This window comes from Toxorhynchites rutilus, chromosome 3 (assembly GCF_029784135.1).
Source record: "Toxorhynchites rutilus septentrionalis strain SRP chromosome 3, ASM2978413v1, whole genome shotgun sequence".
Taxonomy (NCBI): Eukaryota; Metazoa; Arthropoda; class Insecta; order Diptera; family Culicidae; genus Toxorhynchites; species Toxorhynchites rutilus.
Window position 1 is genome coordinate 256,675,545 of NC_073746.1, and position 20,195 is coordinate 256,695,739.

The following is a 20,195-nucleotide window of genomic DNA, read 5'->3' on the forward strand; positions in this document are numbered from 1 at the left end:
AAACCGCGTAAAAACCGCGTTAATTGGAAAATCCGCGTTAAAAACCGCGCTCATTCGAAAATCCGCGTAAAAAAACCCGCGTTAATTGGAAAATCTGCGTAAAAAAAAAACCATGTCAATGATAGATATCAAATGGGACTATCCTTACGTAGAACGGAAGTAAAAAGTTGAGTGCTATTCGCTTCCGAAAGCCCGTAATTTTTTCCTGCAATTTCGTTGGGTACTGGTAGCCATAGTTCAGTTTTCCTCACGAATGAGGTCATCTGCTGTTGCTAGAAGATTCCCTTGTGATTTGTACACTCTACTTCCGATGCACGTGCAGTACCACTGTTAGACCGTCCAGAGCTAAGTAGACAGGGAAATCCATTCACGAATCGCTGCCCGTAAAACCCCGTCCCGTTACACAGCCCGGTGAGCTACCCGTTACCTAAAACCTAAAATCCACGGAAGAATCGTGATAAGGTGCTGCACTGATTTCCTTCATAAGCGCTAAGCTCCGTTACAAGCACTAATTACCGTGATATGCTCTGAGGGAAACATAAGAGAAAAGTGTGAGATGAGGGGGAGATGTGATATTGCACTGGTCTTTTTTACGCGAGTACCGTGTAAAAAAAACCCCGTTAATTGGAAAATCCGCGTAAAAAAACCGCGTTAATTGGAAAATCCGCGTAAAAAAAAACTGCGTTAATTGGAAAATCCGCGTAAAAAAAACATCGTAAAAAAATCGCGCAAAAAAAAAACGCGTAAAAACCTGGGTGTATTCAATTATTTATCTCAAGAAAAATAAAATGCAATTCATTATGATTCATTGTAATAGATGCGTAGAAATATTTCCTATCAATTGATCCAAACATCTTTGAATGATCTATGAGGACATGCTCGAGTTATAAGCGTTCGAAATCTTTCATTTTTCCTTCTTGTTCAATGTCTGGTTTTTCATTTTACCCCCTATATCTTCCGGTTAGACGTAGTCCTATGTCAAAAAATGAAATTATTTTTCCTCAACCTAATCTGCCGTTCTGCGCAAAGTTGTCCCATGTTACTTTTTGGCAATTTTCACTTTTCTTCATAAAATGATGTTTTTATGCCTAATCTTCCAGAAAAAAACAGAAAAAGTTATAGTTTGTTCTCAGCTTCTAGAAAAAACAACTTTTTGGGCATAACTGTCCCACAATGAATTTTTAAAAATGAGGGAATCTTTTCACATTTCATTAAACAATAGTTTTCTGCTCATAAAAAACCCTGTGTTTTACTAGACCGAAATGCTTAGAGCTCCTGGTAGACAAATATGCTAGAAAACTTTGAATGCGTTTTTCTCAGTTGCTGATTTAGGAACACGGGACAACTATGTGTAATATATTTATGATAATTACTCGGCTACAACAAGCTAGTTGATACGACGGTCCATGAAGCCATTTCACAAATATTTGTGATGAAAAATTTGTCACGATGTGTTGTGCTTCTCATGCAGAAAACGTGTCCTCGGTGTCCTCGAACAAGAACACCGCTGCGATTCCAGCAATGGCTGCATAAATTTTCGCTACGTTGTTCACAAGTCGTGATCTGGCCACATGTTGCTTCCGTTGACAAGCCACCAAGGGATATGCGGAAGCAGCGTTTCCTACCTGAGTGGGCGTCGGGCTATGGTGAGCTTTCAAATTAGATTGATGTCCGTTATTCCAACCCAATGAATATTTCTCATTTTGTCGGCAGGATATGAATTTGTAAACACAAATAGGCTTTATTAATATTTAGTGCGGTGAAATTATTCGGGAAATTACACGTTTCTGTCCCCATATGATGCGGTTTCCTCTATCAGAAAATGGCACTGGAATGGGCATTGTGCCGCATCAAGCCTGAAGAAACAATGCAATCTAAAAGGTGGCCGACAAATCATGAATGGGTATGGGGGAAGGGTATAACTTTGTTATTGCATATCAACTAACCACAGTAAACAATTTGTGTGGTTGACAGATAAGTCGGTGTGTGGCTTCATTTGGTTCACACAGGCTTAGAAAACTATTTCTATCTGTTTGTGCCGTTGATAAAGTATCAACAAAACAAATGTACCATGAATCTATATATATGAGAAATAGAAATTTTGAATTATGTTTTTGTTTTTCCGTATTCTCGTAGTGACTGACGTAAATCTTTCGCTCGCATGTACCATTCACTGCTAGTTCCAGTTCACCTTTTGCCTTCGTTATTGGCAAAGATAGATTAAAACTGGACCCAAACTTTCCTAATTACATACTTTCCCCACGGGGATCGAACCACTCTCATCAAGTTTTCCGTCGTAGTCTCCAATACACTGATACGATATAATTTTTCCAATATAAGTACCGGGACGAATGCAGTAATCCCGTTTCGGAGAAAACTGATAAACTTTATCAATTTATTTGTTTGCTGTTTGGTACCACTCCCTCTCTAACCAGCAAGGCAATCTCAGTGGAAAAGTTATGGCGGAAAAGCCACTCACTGCCACACAGTCTATCAATATTTTGTATGCTTGCTGTCATGTTCCAGTACCGGTGGCTTTTAACACCATTACGTTGATTTGATGCCATTCGATGCGAGAGGAGCCAATTTGTAACGCAGCAGGAACAGAAAAAGCCTCATTTACATTTCGACAATTCTCGAATGAAGTTGCTGAAAGTTTTCATGAGTGGGTGGCTGGGGAAAACGATGAGTGAGGCGTGTTGGTTGTTATTTTTTTGGCTTCCGTCGATTATATGAAAACGAGCTAAAGCGACGATCAAAGTTATCCCAGTTATCAACTTGTCGTGGAAAGTGCATTCGAAGCGAAGGAGAAGTTGATCTTTTTGTGTCGAAGTTGTTTCAGTACTGATGTCAATTCAGTACTTACAAGAGAAGTCGCTTGGAAGAATAAGAAAAGATTTTCGGGGATTTCCCCAAATTTACTTCCGTCTTATTTTTTGGCAGATGAGACTTTGATGAGATTATTTGTTATCCTTTAATAGATATAAACGCTTTTTTCCAGCGAGAAGTGGATTGTTAATCTCAATCGAACGAAAACCTGAGTTCTTCTAACTAGAGTTATTTTCAGTGTATCCTGTCGTTTCCGTGGTCGAGTGGTTAACGTCACACAAATCATGCAGGGAGCTTCGGATTCGATTCCCTTTCCGGCCAAGGGACTTTTCGTTAAATAAATTTCTACCGATGTGCACTTTAACATGCGTATTCACGAATTTTCCGCTCGGGGTACAATAAAAGCGAATTATTTGCCATAGAAATCTCAAACAAGTATTATGTTAGCCCGCCATGCACCGAATCCCCTTATCGGAGTTGTCGGAATGGACCAAGATGCTGTGCGTGAAGCAATAGGAAACTGTTTATAGCACATAGATAGAGACAGATGAAAAACTGAAGAATAATCGAATGAAGGAGGAGATAAAAAGTATTTGAATTATAGATGAAAAGGGTCTATACAGTGCATTGAGCAGGAAACTATAGTTGGTTGAGATCTGAAAGCGAAAGGAAGTTCAACTACAGTTGAATCAAAAGGACTAAAGTTATAGGGAGTAGAAACTATAATAGGAACTTGAAAAAGAAATAAAATTTAAATTATAATTAGTGGAAAGGTGAATTTATTAGTTTTTTGGAAAATATTCACTGAAATTTACTATTTTAGGAGCTAAACGATTTGAATTAGTTGAGCTAGAAATTTGTTTGATTTTCGAGTTACTATACCAAAAAATGTAAGTGACATTCTATTTGTACTGAATCGATTTATTTAAAATAGAACTATTTACAGTTTTGAGCTGTTACGAACAAAACTGCTGCAAAAATATATACCGGAAATCCGAACATTTCTCAAATTTTTTTTTGTGTAACGGGTTGTTACAATATATACGACAACACATGAAGATGGTTTTCAGTGGCGGGTTGTAGCCTGAGGAAGACGATAACGAGTGAGCGAGACAAACGAAACGGTAAGTAGTGCAAACCTGACGAAGTGGTCGGGGAGTTACATTCGGAGCGCGAGACAGATCGGACGTGAAAAGTAAACGGTCGACGAAGCAGTGTTACAAATGGCGACGAGGATGAAAATCGGTGAGTAAAATAAAAGTGATAAAGCGATTGTGCTTAGTGACATATTGAAAAAAAAGAAGCAAGGAAATGAAAAAAAAATGTGCTTGTTACAAAGATCAAATTCAAATGAACAGCCGGAATGATTCGAAAAAAAAATATTAGTGCTAGGAAAAGCAAATGGCGACGAATTACCAATTATTGCTTTAAAAAAACAAAAAAAAAAGATATATGTGCTTGTTTCTACGGTAGTTCTAATGGACGGTCGAAAAATAAAAAAAAGTACTAGAAAAAACGGCGACCATCTGCTAATTAGTGCTTTTGGAATGAAAGAACTTGTGCTTATTAATTGTGCTTAACAATAACTTTCTAGACCGGAAATTCACAAAACTAGAAAAAGCAAATGGCTACCATTTACAAATGAAACGTGATTGAAAAAAAATATGGTGTGGGTAATACTTTATAGAACAACAAAAGAAAAGTATTGCAAGAAATTCTAGTGTATTTTTAAATTATTTTTATTTATTTTGCCACTGATATCAGAAAACATCAGCGGAAAAAGATTGCATACATACAAGATTATGACGCACTGGTAGTGTTAACGGAGGTACAAATAGGAAGTTCCAAGACTAAATATTCTGAGTGGAATCAGAGATGATCACAATGAAAAGGATTATTCTAGATATGTTTTCGTGTTGAGATGTTACGTGCAGGGTTATGCTCCATGTAGAATTATGCTACGTGATAAGTTAGGCTTCGTGCAGAGTTTTGCTTCGTGCTGAGTTTTGCTTCGTGCTGAGTTTTGCTTCGTGCAGGATTATGCTTCATGCAGAGTTATGCTTCGTGCAGAATCATGCTTCGTGCTGAGTTTTGCTTCGTGCAAAGATATGCTTCGTGCAGAGTTATGCTTCGCGCAGAGTCGTGCATCGTGCAGAGGTATTCTACGTGTAAAGTTATGGTTCGTGTCAACTTGTTTTATGTGGAACATAAAGTTATGCTTCAAGAAATGGATTTGAGAGTCGATGTGATGGTTATAGTAGAAGCAATTTGGTTTAACATTGAGGTTGTGGTGCACAAACTATTATGTCAAAATAACAAGGCAGGTTGCGCATTCAGTAGAAAAATGAATTAAATGGGTTTAAACGTAGTTGAAGTTATCTTAGTGCAATTTTACTTTTCGGAAGAATGGTTTGATTGTTGTTTTTTTTACAGATGCGGCTGCAATGCCAACATTTAAAACGGGAAACGATCCCAGGAATGATTGGTTGAAGTGGAGAAGAGCGTTTGAACGATTTATAAAAGCTAATGATATAGATTCCGACGTGGAGAAATATGACCTCTTACTTGTGTTAGGAGGTATCGAGCTCCAATCGTATTACGACAAAGTTCTCAAATGGGACGTAAGAACTCCATCAAATGATGAAAGTGGAGAACTGGTATCTCTGAAATATGATTCGGCTATTACATCACTCGACAAGTACTTCGTACCCCAAACACATAAGCGTTTCGAGCGACACCTTTTGCGATCCATGAAACAAGAAGATCAAGAACCATTTGAAGAATTTGTGTTTAGATTACAAGATCAAGCGAACAGATGTGCATTTGTGGATGTTGATGATATGCTCGTCGATCAAATAATTGAAGGGTGCAAGTCATCCGATCTCAGAAAGCGACTTTTAACAGAGGACATGACACTGAACAGTTCGATCACTCTAGGGAAAACACTCGAAGAAGTGCAGAAACAAACCAAAGAATTTGAGAAGCTACCACCGATGATCGTGCAGCGAATTTCGGACTACAAATCTGCATCGTCAAGCAGGGACAATCGGGGTGGGGACCAAAGATTTGTGAGAAAATGTTACAACTGCAACAGACCAGGACATGTTGCAAAAGAAAGCGAAAAGTGTCCAGCAAGGAACTCTGCGTGTCATAATTGTGGTACGAAGGGTCACTTCAGAATATGTTGCCGTAAACGAAAACGAGATGATACCAATATTCGTAAAGCATTCCTATACAAACGTGTCAACGCAATTGAGGCGGGAAATGAGGATAATAAAGCTGTATTTTTTGTTAATAATAATGATCTGAGTGAAATACTTCGTATGGACATTGGGGGAATATCTACGTTGATTGTTGGTTGATTCAGGATCCCCAGCGAATATTATCAACAGCCAAACATTCGAGTTCTTAAAATCTAACAATGCACATATTTTGAACGTAAAAAGCCCACAACAAGATGATATGCAATTGAAATCGTTTGCATCCGATGAAAACATTCTATTCAGCAATGCTTTCGAAGCAGAAATCAAAATTCCTGGTGAAGATACGGGCATTTGGTCTCACATTTTAGTAGCTCCGCGAGGTCAAACAAATCTTCTTAGCAAAGGCACAGCTTTTGCTTTAGGCGTTCTTAAAATTGGTTATAATGTGAACCAGATTAGTGAGAATACAATGGCTGCTCAAACGGAAGAATTTCCAAAAGTACCAAACGTTCAACTCAAAATTCAAATCGACGAAAAAGTTCAACCTATGGCACAAGCTGCACGTAGATTCCCTATCGCTATGGAGGCGGACGTTGAAAAAGCAATTGAAGAACTCCTACCAAAAAGCATCATCGAGCGAGCGGAGGGTCCATTGTCATGGGTCTCTCCCTTGGTACCCATACGTAAGACCGACGGCAGGATTCGCCTATGTGTAGACATGAGAGCGGCGAATAAAGCTGTACGCCGTGAAAACTTCCCAATGCCTAACATTGACGTAGCAATGGCTTCAATTCCCAAGGTATCAAAAATATCAAAAATTGATCTTGAGGCGGCATATTATCATTTTGAGCTTGAATGTGAGAGTCGAAATATTACCACGTTTGTTGCTCGTAGTGGAGTGTACCGATTTTGCAGGCTCATGTTCGGTATTAAATCAGCACCTGAATTATTTCAAAGAGAAATGGAGAATCTCTTTAGAGGAATTAAAGGATTGATAGTATACATGGACGATTTGTTGGTTCATGGATCGACAGATGAAGAACATGATCAAACTTTGAAGGAGGTGTTGGATCGTATTTACAAAAGGAACATGAAGATTAACGAACAAAAGTCTCAATTTGGTGTCAGAGAGGTAGTTTTCCTTGGTCATCGTGTCTCAACTGAAGGTATCAGACCAACCGACGACAAAATCAGGGCTATTTTAGATCTTAAACCCCCGAATTCAACGGCGGAATTGAGATCCCTTCTGGGATTAATAAACTTTGTGGGGAAATTCATTCCTAATCTTGCAGCAATGACACGACATATGCGATCATTGCTAGTGAAACAGAACTTATTCAGATGGAGTGAAGAGCATTCACTAGAATTAGAAGCTATCAAAGAAGTATTGGGAAGAGTAGAATCTTTGGGATATTTTAACCCTGACGATGAAACGGAGTTGATAACGGACGCTAGTCCATTTGGATTAGGTGCCATTTTAGTTCAAATCAAAGATAATATTCCGAGAACAATATCCTGCATTTCGAAGAGCTTGGCGGATCACGAAAAAAAATACTGCCAAACGGAGAAGGAATGTCTTGCGATAATATGGGCAATGGAAAAACTTTTCGTGTATCTCTACGGACTTCATTTCACATTGGTGACGGATTGTAAGCCACTTGAATATTTATTCAACAAATCACAGTCCAAATCATCGGCTCGGATTGAACGCTGGATATTGCGACTATTAAGTTTTGATTTCACTGTTAAATATGAGCCAGGAGAACGGAATCTAGCTGATTCACTATCTCGACTGTCGCAAGGATTGCACTACCCACAGGGAGAACCAGATGTTATTGCGTGGCTATCAGAACAGATACGACCAAACGCTATAAGCATGGTCGACATTGAAAAAGCGACACTCGAAGATGATGAACTCCAGAAAGTAAAAGATGCCATGTATTCAGGAAACTGGGATGATGTCCCAATGGGTTATAAGACTTCCACTATTAAGGATGATTTATTATTGTACGGAGAACTAATCCTTCGGGGTGACAGGATAGTTGTTCCAAGAAGTCTAAGAGAACAAGTTATCAATCTTGCACACTTTGGACATCAGGGAAGTACTTCCATGAAGGCACAACTGAGGGCTAAAGTATGGTTCCCAACAATGGACAAGATGATAGATTCATTTGTACAACATTGTAAACCCTGCAAAATGACATCTCTTCCCGATAAACCCAACCCTATGTCTCGAAGAGTTCCTACGCAACCATGGCAGGACCTTGCAATAGATTTTAAAGAAGGTCTTCCCGGAGACATGTCTCTACTTGTGGTAGTTTGTTATACTACACGTTTTATTCAAATCGAAGCAATGAAACCAGCAACGACACAACGAGTTATTGGATCGCTTTTGAAGATGTTTAGCTCCTTTGGAATCCCGAGATCAATTACAGCCGATAATGGTCCTCAGTTCAAGGCTCTTGAGTTCAAAAACTTCTGTCTCAGTTACGGGATACATCTAAACCTTTCTACCCCATATTGGCCCGAGCAAAATGGTGCCGTAGAAAGGCAAATGCGTAACATAGGTAAACGGGTGAAGATCAGCTCCATTCAGAACACTGATTGGAAAACTGACTTAAACGAGTATTTAATTCTTTACCACTCAACTCCTCAAGAGACTACTGGATTGTCACCGAGTAAAATGATGTTCGGGAGAGAAATATTTAATGGAATACCATCAATTTATCACCCTCCGGCATTGTCCTTGGAAGCCAGCAAGGATAAGGATATGGCGCTGAAGGAGTACCACAAGCAGAAGGCAGACGTCCAGCGCCAAGCTAAGCATCATAAGTTGGAGAGGGGGGATACTGTATTGCAACGAAACCTAAAAAAAGGAACATTACAACCAAATTTCATGGACCAAGAATTTGAAGTCGTAAACTCTGAAGGAGGCACCGTCCACATCAAATCCAACGAAACAGGTAAAACTTACATTCGAAATAGCACCCACATTAAGAAGCTCGATAAGCGGTCACAGTTGCCGAGGAAATTAGATAACGAGACGCAGAAATCAACACATCTATGGACAATGACCAATGGAGAAATTGAAGACGAACCAACGAAGACCAATGAAAGTTCAACGGCAAACAAACGTATGATGATGGAAAGACAGCGGAGAGCTCCAGCTAAGTACGAAGATTATGTATTGTAAATAAGTGAAGATAATTATACTTATTCGAAAAATTTTAAATGTTGAATTCTTAAAAAAGGGAGGGATGTAACGGGTTGTTACAATATATACGACAACACATGAAGATGGTTTTCAGTGGCGGGTTGTAGCCTGAGGAAGACGATAACGAGTGAGCGAGACAAACGAAACGGTAAGTAGTGCAAACCTGACGAAGTGGTCGGGGAGTTACATTCGGAGCGCGAGACAGATCGGACGTGAAAAGTAAACGGTCGACGAAGCAGTGTTACATTTAATAATTATAATCCGATAGATTGGCCTATGTTCATTAGTGCTTATAAGAATTCAACATCTATGTGTGGATTTTGCAATGGAGAAAATTTGATGAGACTACAACGTGTCTCAAAGGCAATGCTCTAGAAGCGGTCAGGTCCCATTTGCTCATGCCAGAATCGGTCCCGATCGTGCTTCCAACATTGACAACACTCTATGGACGTCCTGAATTGATTGTACAAGTACTCCTCACAAAAGTAAAATCTATTCCAGCACCGAAGGCTGACAAGCTAGAAGCTTTGGTTAGCTGCGGGCTCGTCGTACAAAATCTTTGTGCACATCTCAAAGCGGCACAACAAGAGGCACAGCTTAACAATCCGAGTTTACTGCATGAACTGGTGAATAAACTTCCAGCAAGTATAAAATTAGATTGGGCACTATACAAACGTAATTGTTCTGTAACTAATCTGGGTACATTCGGTGAATATATGTCCACTCTCGCGACGGCTGCTAGCGATGTAACATATCCTGAAGTGTGGGATACACCTAAGCAAATTTATCCTGAAAAGCACAAACCTAGGAATTTCATTAACACACACTCTGATGATTCAACTGAAAGAGAGAGGAACGCATATAAAACATTTAAAATCCAAGCAACAGACAAAATGAATTCGTGTCTAATTTGTGATAAGCCTGATCATAAAGCTAAACAATGTTGGGAGCTAAAAAGAATGAGTGTCGATGATCGATGGAAAACTGTGGCGCGACACAAACTGTGCAAGCGTTGCATAATCCCACATGGTAAGTGGCCATGTCGCGCAACATATTTATGTGGTATAGACGGATGCGAAGCTCGTCACCACCAACTTCTACATCCTGGAAAATCCGAATCGGTTGGAGCGCACCAGCATATACAACATTCGGCATTATTTAAAGTGATTCCAATTACACTCCATAACGGAAAAATCTCGATTGAAACATTTGCGTTTCTCGATGATGGATTATCCGTGACACTATTAGAAGCAGGCATAGCAAAGAAATTAAATATAAATGGTGATGCAGATCCACTCTGCTTGAAATGGACTGCAAATGTTTCCAGAAATGAGGCTAATTCTCAAAGAGTTAACGTTGAGATTTCTGGTGCCAATAATGGACCTCGTCATACATTAACGAATGTGCGAACTGTTGAAACATTACAATTACCCAGTCAATCATTGAACTATGAGAAAATGGAAGAACATTTCCCATATCTAAGCGGATTACCGGTGAAAAGTTATGAGTCTGCAATCCCCAGGATTTTAATCGGCTTGGATAATTTAAAATTGACTTTGGCATTGAAAAGTCGAGAACGTCGTTCGAATGAACCAGTTGCAACTAAAACTCGTTTGGGCTGGACAATATACGGTAAAATCGGAAGTAACTCCACTACGCATACATCGCTTCATATATGTGAGTGTTCTGGAGATGACAAGTTGCATAAGCTGGTGGAGTATTTCATCAAAATGGAAAATTTGGCAGCTGATAGCACTTTCAAACCCGAATCAGAATCCGATCAGCGTGCTCAACAAATACTGCAAGCTACTACCACTCATCTCAATAATGGTCGGTTTGAAACAGGACTTCTGTGGAAGCATGATACAGTGAAGTTCCCGATCAGCTACCCGATGGCCGTACGCAGATTGGAATGCCTAGAACGAAAATTAAAATTATTGCCAGAAATAAAGAAGAATCTACTAAATCAAATAATCGATTACCAGCTTAAAGGATATGCACACAAAGCCGATAAAATTGAGCTCAACTGGTCCGATCCGGAAAGAATATGGTATCTACCAATTGGATTCGTACTTAATAGTCGTAAACCAGGAAAAGACCGGGTCATTTGGGATGCAGTTGCTAAAGTGAATGGAATTTCCTTAAACTCCATGCTGCTGAAAGGACCCGATTTGTTAACGCCTCTCCCCGCTGTTCTCAGTCAGTATCGTCAACGTCAATACGCAATAACAGGTAACATACGGGAGATGTTTCACCGCATTTAGCCGCATACGTGCGGCTGATCGACCATCCCAACGCTTTCTATGGCGGGAAAACGAGAATGAAGAACCAGATACGTACATAATGGACGTTGCCACTTTCGGATCCACGTGTTCACCATGCGCAGCACAATATGTTAAAAACATCAACGGAAAGGAGTACGAGGAAGAGTATCCTGATGCTGCGGCTGCGATAATCAACAACCACTATGTGGACGACTTCTTATATAGTAGCGATACAGAAGCAGAATTAATAGAGCTTGCCTTAGATGTAAAAACAGTACATGCTAAAGCAGGATTCGAAATCAGGAATTGGATGTCTAACAGTGAACACGTTCTCACACGAGTCGGGGAACAGAATTCCGACAAATGCAAAATATTTAGTTTTAACGAATCTGGTAGGGGGTCTCCGTAGCCACATTGGTTGCGCGTTCGCTTAGTAAGCGATCGATCGTGAGTTCAAAACTCAGGGCCCTCATTGACCATCTTTGTGTTGTTACAGAATAACTACGTCCACGCAACAATCATCAGCGATGGAGATCGATCCACGGTCGAAATAAGATCGATTCATCCATACAACTGCTCTGCTCTGCAAGAAACATCGGGCTGCTATTCTATTAATAACTCAACAATGATCATATCAACTGTCTCCGCTGTCCGGTCTAACTGGACAATGGAAGAACAGAACGAATACTCTTACGCCTAAATGGCTACTGTGAAATGTAATGTACCATATGCAATGGTATAGAAGGAATACTATAACGCCAAAAAAAAAAAGGCAACTGTGTAATGTGCTATTTATAGATATGATAAACATGTGACATGTGCACTATTAAAATTCGGCTCTGTTACAGCTGAAATACTAATGAGCCTGAAATAAACGAATGGGATAAAAAAAAACGAATCTGGTGGCTCAGAGCGAGTTCTTGGAATAATATGGTTGCCGAAAAACGATGTATTTTCTCTCAACATCGAATTTCAAAGTGAACTTCAACCAATTGCTTCGGGAGGAATCGTACCGACAAAGCGACAAGTATTAAAAATCGTGATGAGTTTGTTTGACCCTCTTGGCATAATTTCCGCATTTTTGATTCATGGGAAAATATTGATTCAAGAAATCTGGAGAACAGGAATAGGCTGGGATAATACCTTGCCAAACGTAATTGTCGACACATGGTACCAGTGGATCGCAGTCATCGGAAAATTACGTGCGGTGACGCCGAAAAAGAAAGCTACGATACGTTGCAGCTTCACATATTCGTAGATGCAAGCGAAAGTGCATACTGTGCCGTTGCATACTTCCGAATAATGGATCGAGGAAATCCACGATGTGCCCTTTTATCATCAAAGGCCAAAGTGGCACCGCTTAAACAACTATCCGTGCCGCGATTAGAGCTACAGGCAGCTGTTTTGGGTACTCGCATGGCTAAAGCAATAGCCGAAAATCATACGCTTCGAATTCAAAAACGATTCATGTGGACTGACTCGACCACTGTATTAGATTGGCTGATATCAGATTCCAGAAAATACCGTCAATACGTGGCATTCAGAATTGGAGAAATTTTATCCAAATCCAGCATCGAAGAATGGAGATGGGTATCAACCAAACTCAAGGTGGCCGACGAAGCCACAAAATGGGGAAAAGGCCCCTCATTAGATTCGAAAAGCAGATGGTATAAAGGGACATACTTCTTATACAGCAACGAAGATCACTGGCCTCAACGAGAACGATCGACGACAGACACAAACGAGGAACTTCGTACTTCATACATTCATCATACATCAGAAAAAGTACCATTAATTGATTTTCACCGGTTTTCAAAATGGGAGCGATTAGTGAGATCGATTGCATATGTGCACCACTTTATAAATATCACTCGTTCAGGTTGGAAATCCGCTACACCGTTATCAAGTTAACAATTTCGGCAAGCAGAAACAACACTCTGGAAACAGGCACAGCAGTTCGAATATTACGAAGAATTACAAACGTTGCAGAAAAATCAACAGCAAGAAGCCCCCAACAGAAAATTAGTCGATCGTACAAGTCCCCTGGCGAAGCTCTCTCCGTTCATCGATTAACAAGGCGTCCTACGAATGGAAACGAGATTAGTTTATGCACAATGTATAACATACGACGCTATATGTCCGATTGTTCTACCGAGACATCATCCAGTAACTAGGCTTCTTATAGACTGGTTTCTCAGAAAATTTCTTCATTCAAATGGCGAAACAATAGTGAATGAGATAAGGCAGAAGTTCCACATCTCTCAATTGCGAACAGCTGTGAAGAAAATCAGCAATGAATGTGCCTGGTGTCGAGTCTATAAGGCTGCACCACAGACACCTAGAATGGCTCCACTACCACTGGAGAGATTGTCACCATATGTAAGACCGTTCACATACCTTGGGATTCACTACTGCGGCCCATTCCTAGTGAAGATAGGAAGGAGCCAGGTAAAACGCTGGATTGCTTTATTTACGTGCCTAACTGTTCGTGCAGTGCACCTTGAAATTGCACATAGTCTTTCCACTGAGTCGTGCAAAATGGCAATACGCCGTTTCATCGCTAGAAGAGGTTCACCGTTAGATATTTTCACCGATAATGGTACAAATTTTGTTGTAAGGATCTCGTCAAGCAAATCTCCGGACTTAACGTAGAACTGGCCGCGACTTTTACAAACGCCAACACCAAATGGCACTTCAACCCTCCTTCGGCTCCGCACATGGGAGGCTCATGGGAACGGCTCGTCCGATCAGTCAAAACATCGTTGAGTACGCTCTGCTTCCGCAAGACGTTGGATGATGAGTCGTTTCTGACGTTCATTGCCGAGGCGGAGTCTATTAAAAATTGCCGTCCGCTCACATATGTCCCTCTGGACAACGAAGATCAGGAATCGATCACGCCAAACCACTTCCTAATGCTGAGCTCCAAAGGTGTTGTTAAACCAATGCAAGAAACGTCTGCCATGAAAACAAACTTGATGGCTAAATGGAAGATAATACAACACCTGTTGGATCAATTCTGGAGCAGATGGATCAAGGAGTACTTACCAACAATAACCTGTCGTACTAAATGGTTAGCAGACACTAAACCGTTGGAATTGAATGATCTCGTAATGATCGTGGATGAAAGTAAACGAAATAGCTGGGTACGAGGAAAAGTCGTAAAAACACTTGCAGGTCGTGATGGAAGGATACGTCAAGCAGATGTCCAAAGAATGAAAGGTATAATGCGAAGGCCAGTTTCAAAGCTTGCGGTATTGGACGTGCTAAACTGTGGTAAAGCCGAATAAATGGGGCATTACGGGTCGGGGAATGTTAGCCCGCCATGCACCGAATCCCCTTATCGGAGTTGTCGGAGTTAGAATGGACCAAGATGCTGCGCGTGAAGCAATAGGAAACTGTTTATAGCACATAGATAGAGACAGATGAAAAACTGAAGAATAATCGAATGAAGGAGGAGATAAAAAGTATTTGAATTATAGTAGAAAAGGGTCTATACAGTGCATTGAGCAGGAAACTATAGTTGGTTGAGATCTGAAAGCGAAAGGAAGTTAAATTACAGTTGAATCAAAAGGATTAAAGTTATAGGGAGTAGAAACTATAATAGGAACTTGAAAAAGATATTAAATTTAAATTAGAATTAGTGGAAAGGTGAATTTATTAGTTTTTTGGAAAATATTTACTGAAATTTACTATTTTAGGAGCTAAACGATTTGAATTAGTTGAGCTAGAAATTTGTTTGATTTTCGAGTTACTATACCAAAAAATGTAAGTGACATTCTGTTTGTACTGAATCGATTTATTTAAAATAGAACTATTTACAGTTTTGAGCTGTTACGAACAAAACTGCTGCAAAAATATATACCGGAAATCCGAACATATTATAAAGAAATGCACAATTAAGGGGGAGTTCCTCTGAGAAGAGTGTTCTAAACAATCCGTTTCTCGAGGATTCGTTCTCATCGCCTATGATGAGTTTTTCGCAGACATCCGTGCACTCCGCTACTCTCTTACTGAAACAGGTTTCGAAATATCTAAATAACTTACGACATCAACGGAAGTTACAGTCAGGATGGTGACAAATAATGATTACGTGGTGGATTTCCAATCAGTGTCACGGTTTTATGCGGTTCATGTACCAGATAGCGATATTATCGCAGTGTGATATTGTGAATGTGAATTACTCAATAAATTCATCTATCGTTATCGCAACACGTCCCTTGTCCCTCATCATAGTAGAGTATAATAACACGACGATGAAAAAGCATTTGTTGATTCATTGCTTTTTATATCCTCGCTAATTAGATTAGCGGAACCGACATGCTGACTAGCGAAAATACGAATCATGGCAAACGGGCTTACGTAGTCATAACTAATGAACATAAACGAATATTTGGCAAAAAAAGAACCTCCACCAAACACTCTCCCGAGATTTGCGTGAGTCCGTCTGATAGGCATAAATCAAACTCGTGGAATATGGTATCGACAAAAACACACAACTATTGATGTTTGTCACGTCATGGCGTTTCGGTACCGATAATGGCCGTAGACATACGTTTATTTGTTGCTCCTTGAATGCAATTTCATAATTACCAAACACTCAGCCACTACAATTTGTTTTTCTCGCTTATAGCCACAGCAGTTGTCGCACATTTCATTTCAATGCGTTCTAAGATAAAGTGACCAGATGATCCGAGGTCTAACGCGGGACACAAAAAACAAACGTTATGTATATACGTTATGTGAACATAAACCATAGTTTAGCGAGTCTAAACTGATCAGTATTATTTCTTTCTGAGTATCGGAACTTAGTTGTGATTTTTCGGTAGTTAAGATTTTGTTTACGCCCGAAAATCACTCGCTCAATCAGAGCATTTATGCCTGGCAAGCACGATTCAAATTCTACAATTTTCTTCAAATTACCGAATGGAATGCTCGAAAATTCTAATTACTTTTTCATCGATTTTAGTGTTAACGTATGCATTCAAAAAAAAAATGGACTAATTTGGGATGGCGATGAAAGATAATTTATACGAACAAATTTTCTTTAAATCTTATGTTTATTAAGTCTACAACAAAAAAGATTCAAGGCTGTTGATTCGCAGCAGCAGCACTGTCAAGCAACTTGATGATGGTTAACGGGGAGATATATAGTACGAAGTGCTTGCCGGAGTTGGGAAGGTGATGTGGTCTTTATACCGAACCTGGGATCAGCCCATTATGCCAAAATATCACTGGAGGATGGATTGGTTGGAGATAAACATTGTCGCGAGACCACCAACCTTCCCGACATTCCCCAGCTGCGCCCAATAGAAAACTTTTGGGCGAATGGTCAAAATAGAGAGACAGACGACCACCAAAGCCACGAAAAGGTAAAATAACACGCCGATATACATCTTTTCATCGGCCATGGTTCAGGTTCCGGCCAACTTCCGTAAGACCGCCCAGCGCTTCATTTACGATCTTTCTCAAACAACTCTGCCTCTTCCTGTCGAGTATACACTAGTTCTTCCGGCTTATTTAAAACGTTAAGCCCTGACCGAGCTAGGGGACCAAAAAGCAACTTTTCGTCTGACTCACGTTGGTCCCTGCGGATCAATCCTTTTATAAAAATCATTTTCCAATTTTGTTGCTGTCGCTTCCAGTTGACACTCTCTAAACAAAAAGCCCAATGTCGGTGCGATGAAACCAACTCAACGTATTCATCTTTGGATGCATTAGAAGCGCTCTTGAACAGTCTGCCAAATAAAAGTTTTTTTGAGGTTCATCCAAAATCAACATGATCAAATTGTGATATTGAAATATATTGATATCGCAGGACATTTTCGTTTCTTTTGCCAAATGCGGGACGTTTCGCGGGACGGAATCTTACGCGGGACATTTTGTTGAAATGCGGGACGTCTGGTCAGTTTATTCTAAGAGGAAAAGAGCCTGGGATGAATTTCCAGTACAACGATATCGCTAATCTGTGGTTTGAATTGATGCATGCTGTGGTTTGAACAGATGCATGCTCTCTAAATGCATATAAAGGGTGTGTCACATCAAATTGCATCACGGAAAAAACGCTGTAGAAATTCGCCCAGTAGACCGATCCTTTTGAAAATTTTAGACAGTAAAATAAAAACTATTAGACAACTTTTGGCATTTTCTTTTTAATCCTACTTCGAGCCCAAGCCCGTATGCTCGCACCTTCCTCTTTACCCCGTCCAAAAGGTTCTGTACAACGTCAGGTTGTAGTTTTTTTTGAACAGAAATCCATTTTCTCTTGAAGTCCGCCTCCGATTTGAAAACTTCTGGGTTCTTCCGGAGGGCCTGCTTCATAATCGCCCAATATTTCTCTATTGGGCGTAGCTCCGGCGCGTTGGGCGGGTTCATTTCCTTTGGCACGAAGGTGACCCCGTTGGCTTCGTACCACTCCAACACGTCCTTTGAATAGTGGCACGAAGCGAGATCCTGCTAGAAGATGGTCGGGCCCTCGTGCTGCTTCAATAGTGGTAGTAAGCGCTTCTGTAGGCACTCCTTAAGGTAAAACTGCCCGTTTACCCTGCCGGTCATCACGAAGGGGGCGCTCCGCTTTCCACAAGAGCAGATCGCTTGCCACACCATGTACTTTTTGGCAAACTTGGATAGTTTCTGCTTACGAATCTCCTCCGGAACGCTGAATTTGTCCTCTGCGGAGAAGAACAACAGGCCCGGCAGCTGACGAAAGTCCACTTTGACGTAGGTTTCGTCGTCCATTACCAGGCAATGCGGCTTCGTCAGCATTTCGGTGTACAGCTTCCGGGCTCGCGTCTTCCCCACCATGTTTTGCCTTTCGTCGCGGTTAGGAGCCTTCTGAACCTTGTAAGTACGCAGGCCCTCCCGCTGCTTGGTCCGCTGGACGAATGAACTTGACAAATTCAGCTTATTGGCGACATCCCGGACCGAACTTCTCGGATCACGTCTAAACTGCTTAACTACGCGCTTGTGATCTCTTTCACTGACGGAGCATCCATTTTTGCCGTTCTTCACCTTCCGGTCGATGGTTAGGTTCTCGAAGTATCGTTTTAGTACTCTGCTGACCGTGGATTGGACGATTCCCAGCATCTTACCGATGTCCCGATGTGACAACTCCGGATTATCGAAATGAGTGTACAAGATTAATTCACGACGCTCTTTTTCGTTCGACGACATTTTTCCAAATTTACGAAAAATTGACAGTGAAGCATGGCCAACGTGATCTATACACTCTTATCTGATTATAAAACCAAAGCTGAAGATATAATTCCTAAAAATTAAATTTCTACATCGTTTTTTCCGTGATGCAATTTGATGTGACACACCCTTTAGACGTAAGTTTTAACCGATTTAGTAAATTGAAATTAAAAATTTATTACGTTCAATCCACACATCGAAATGGGTTTTTGCGGACCGGTGACTGGTGACTTTGGTTCCATTTGGTTCCACGGTTCTGTTGCTCAATTTGTAATGAGATTTAGTGGTGTTCGTTATTTGTTCGTCCATCACTCATCCTTGAAAAACAAGCTAAACGACCACAGCCGTAAACAAAATGGCACCCATAATACGAGCGATATGGCACCATTCATATTTTCACTGACCACATCCTGACAACCATGGTGGGAAAGTGTGATTTTCCGGCATCCGATTCGCACTACCAACGTGTGGTTTGCGGTTGTCAGAACTTTCCTCCGCTCACAACGCCATTCGTGCTAGATCCTTTACGCTGGAAACATTCGGGACAGAGGGATTCTGGAAAATTTTCAACTTGAATCACCAAAAGTTTCGCGCAAACAACTAATGTGTATGTATATTAAAATTGTTAATTAAAGATAAAGTTAGTTTATTCTGTTCATAAATGGACCTTCCGTTTTGGTGATGGCGGTGTGTGATCGGGTTTGAAAGCTTTATACTAGACAAAGTGAAACCTAAAAATTATCATGTAAACTGGTAAAACAACTTAATTTGCATAAAAGCATCGTATGGCGTATACTTATGCACGGATGCGCTACGACGATCCGCAAAATGAAACCCTTGAGCAGAGATGCCAACCTTCCTGATTTTTCAGGATTTCCCAGACTTTTCAACACGCTCCCTGATATCCTGACGAACATTCAATTTATCCTGATTTTTCTGAAATGATCCTGATTTTTCCTGATTTTTGTGCTCTTTACATTATTTGTAATAAATATACTGGTTTCCATGCCAAAGTTTTTTGTCATCTACCCTCAATTGTTTCGTGGCTTCCCAAAACAGTGCTAAAAAATTTCATGAAATCAGATTGTCTGACGAATTTATGAAATTACAACGAGATTAAGTTTGAGGAACAACATTGCTTTATTGAGGATAATGTGTATGTAGATGTATCCCCAGAGTTATTAATGTAGGAATACGTTTCAGAGTATAAAATTACTCAAAAGAAAATTTTTGAATCCACAGTCAATGTAAACAGATTTTATATGTAATATGTTCGTCAGATTCAAAGTAGAATAAACTTTAATGATGGGACTATGGTAAATATATCTATAACCGCTGTGGTCCCCATGGCCTAGTGGTAAACATTGCGCTTGCCAAGATGGGGGCTTCGGGTTCGATTCCCGTTCGGGTCAGAAATTCTATCGTCATAGATCGTTTTTCTGGCTTGCACTGGTAAAGGGGAACTGTCTAGGGTGTGGTGGGATGAGCATTGAA

General features: G+C 40.4%; 4 protein-coding genes across 11 annotated transcripts in view; 3 read left to right on the top strand and 1 right to left on the bottom strand.

The window, feature by feature from the left end:
* LOC129780125 (60S ribosomal protein L36) overlaps positions 1-20,195 on the bottom strand; it is a 378,186-nt gene that overhangs the window by 323,891 nt on the left and 34,100 nt on the right. The gene's annotated exons all lie outside the window — the stretch shown is intronic.
* Positions 1-20,195, top strand: part of LOC129780113 (uncharacterized) — a 391,085-nt gene that overhangs the window by 165,478 nt on the left and 205,412 nt on the right. The window lies entirely within an intron of this gene.
* Positions 5,274-6,191, top strand: LOC129774155 (uncharacterized). Its single transcript, XM_055777849.1, has one exon. The coding sequence runs from the start codon at positions 5,274-5,276 to the stop codon at positions 6,189-6,191; it is 918 nt and encodes a 305-aa protein (XP_055633824.1).
* Positions 6,502-9,225, top strand: LOC129774156 (uncharacterized protein K02A2.6-like). Its single transcript, XM_055777850.1, has one exon. It carries the CDS (start codon positions 6,502-6,504, stop codon positions 9,223-9,225), a length of 2,724 nt encoding a protein of 907 aa, XP_055633825.1.

Excerpts from the sequence above, each read along its gene's own strand:
- LOC129774155 (XM_055777849.1), top strand. The coding sequence starts at position 5,274 with ATGCCAACATTTAAAACGGGAAACGATCCCAGGAATGATTGGTTGAAG.
- LOC129774156 (XM_055777850.1), top strand. The coding sequence starts at position 6,502 with ATGGCTGCTCAAACGGAAGAATTTCCAAAAGTACCAAACGTTCAACTC.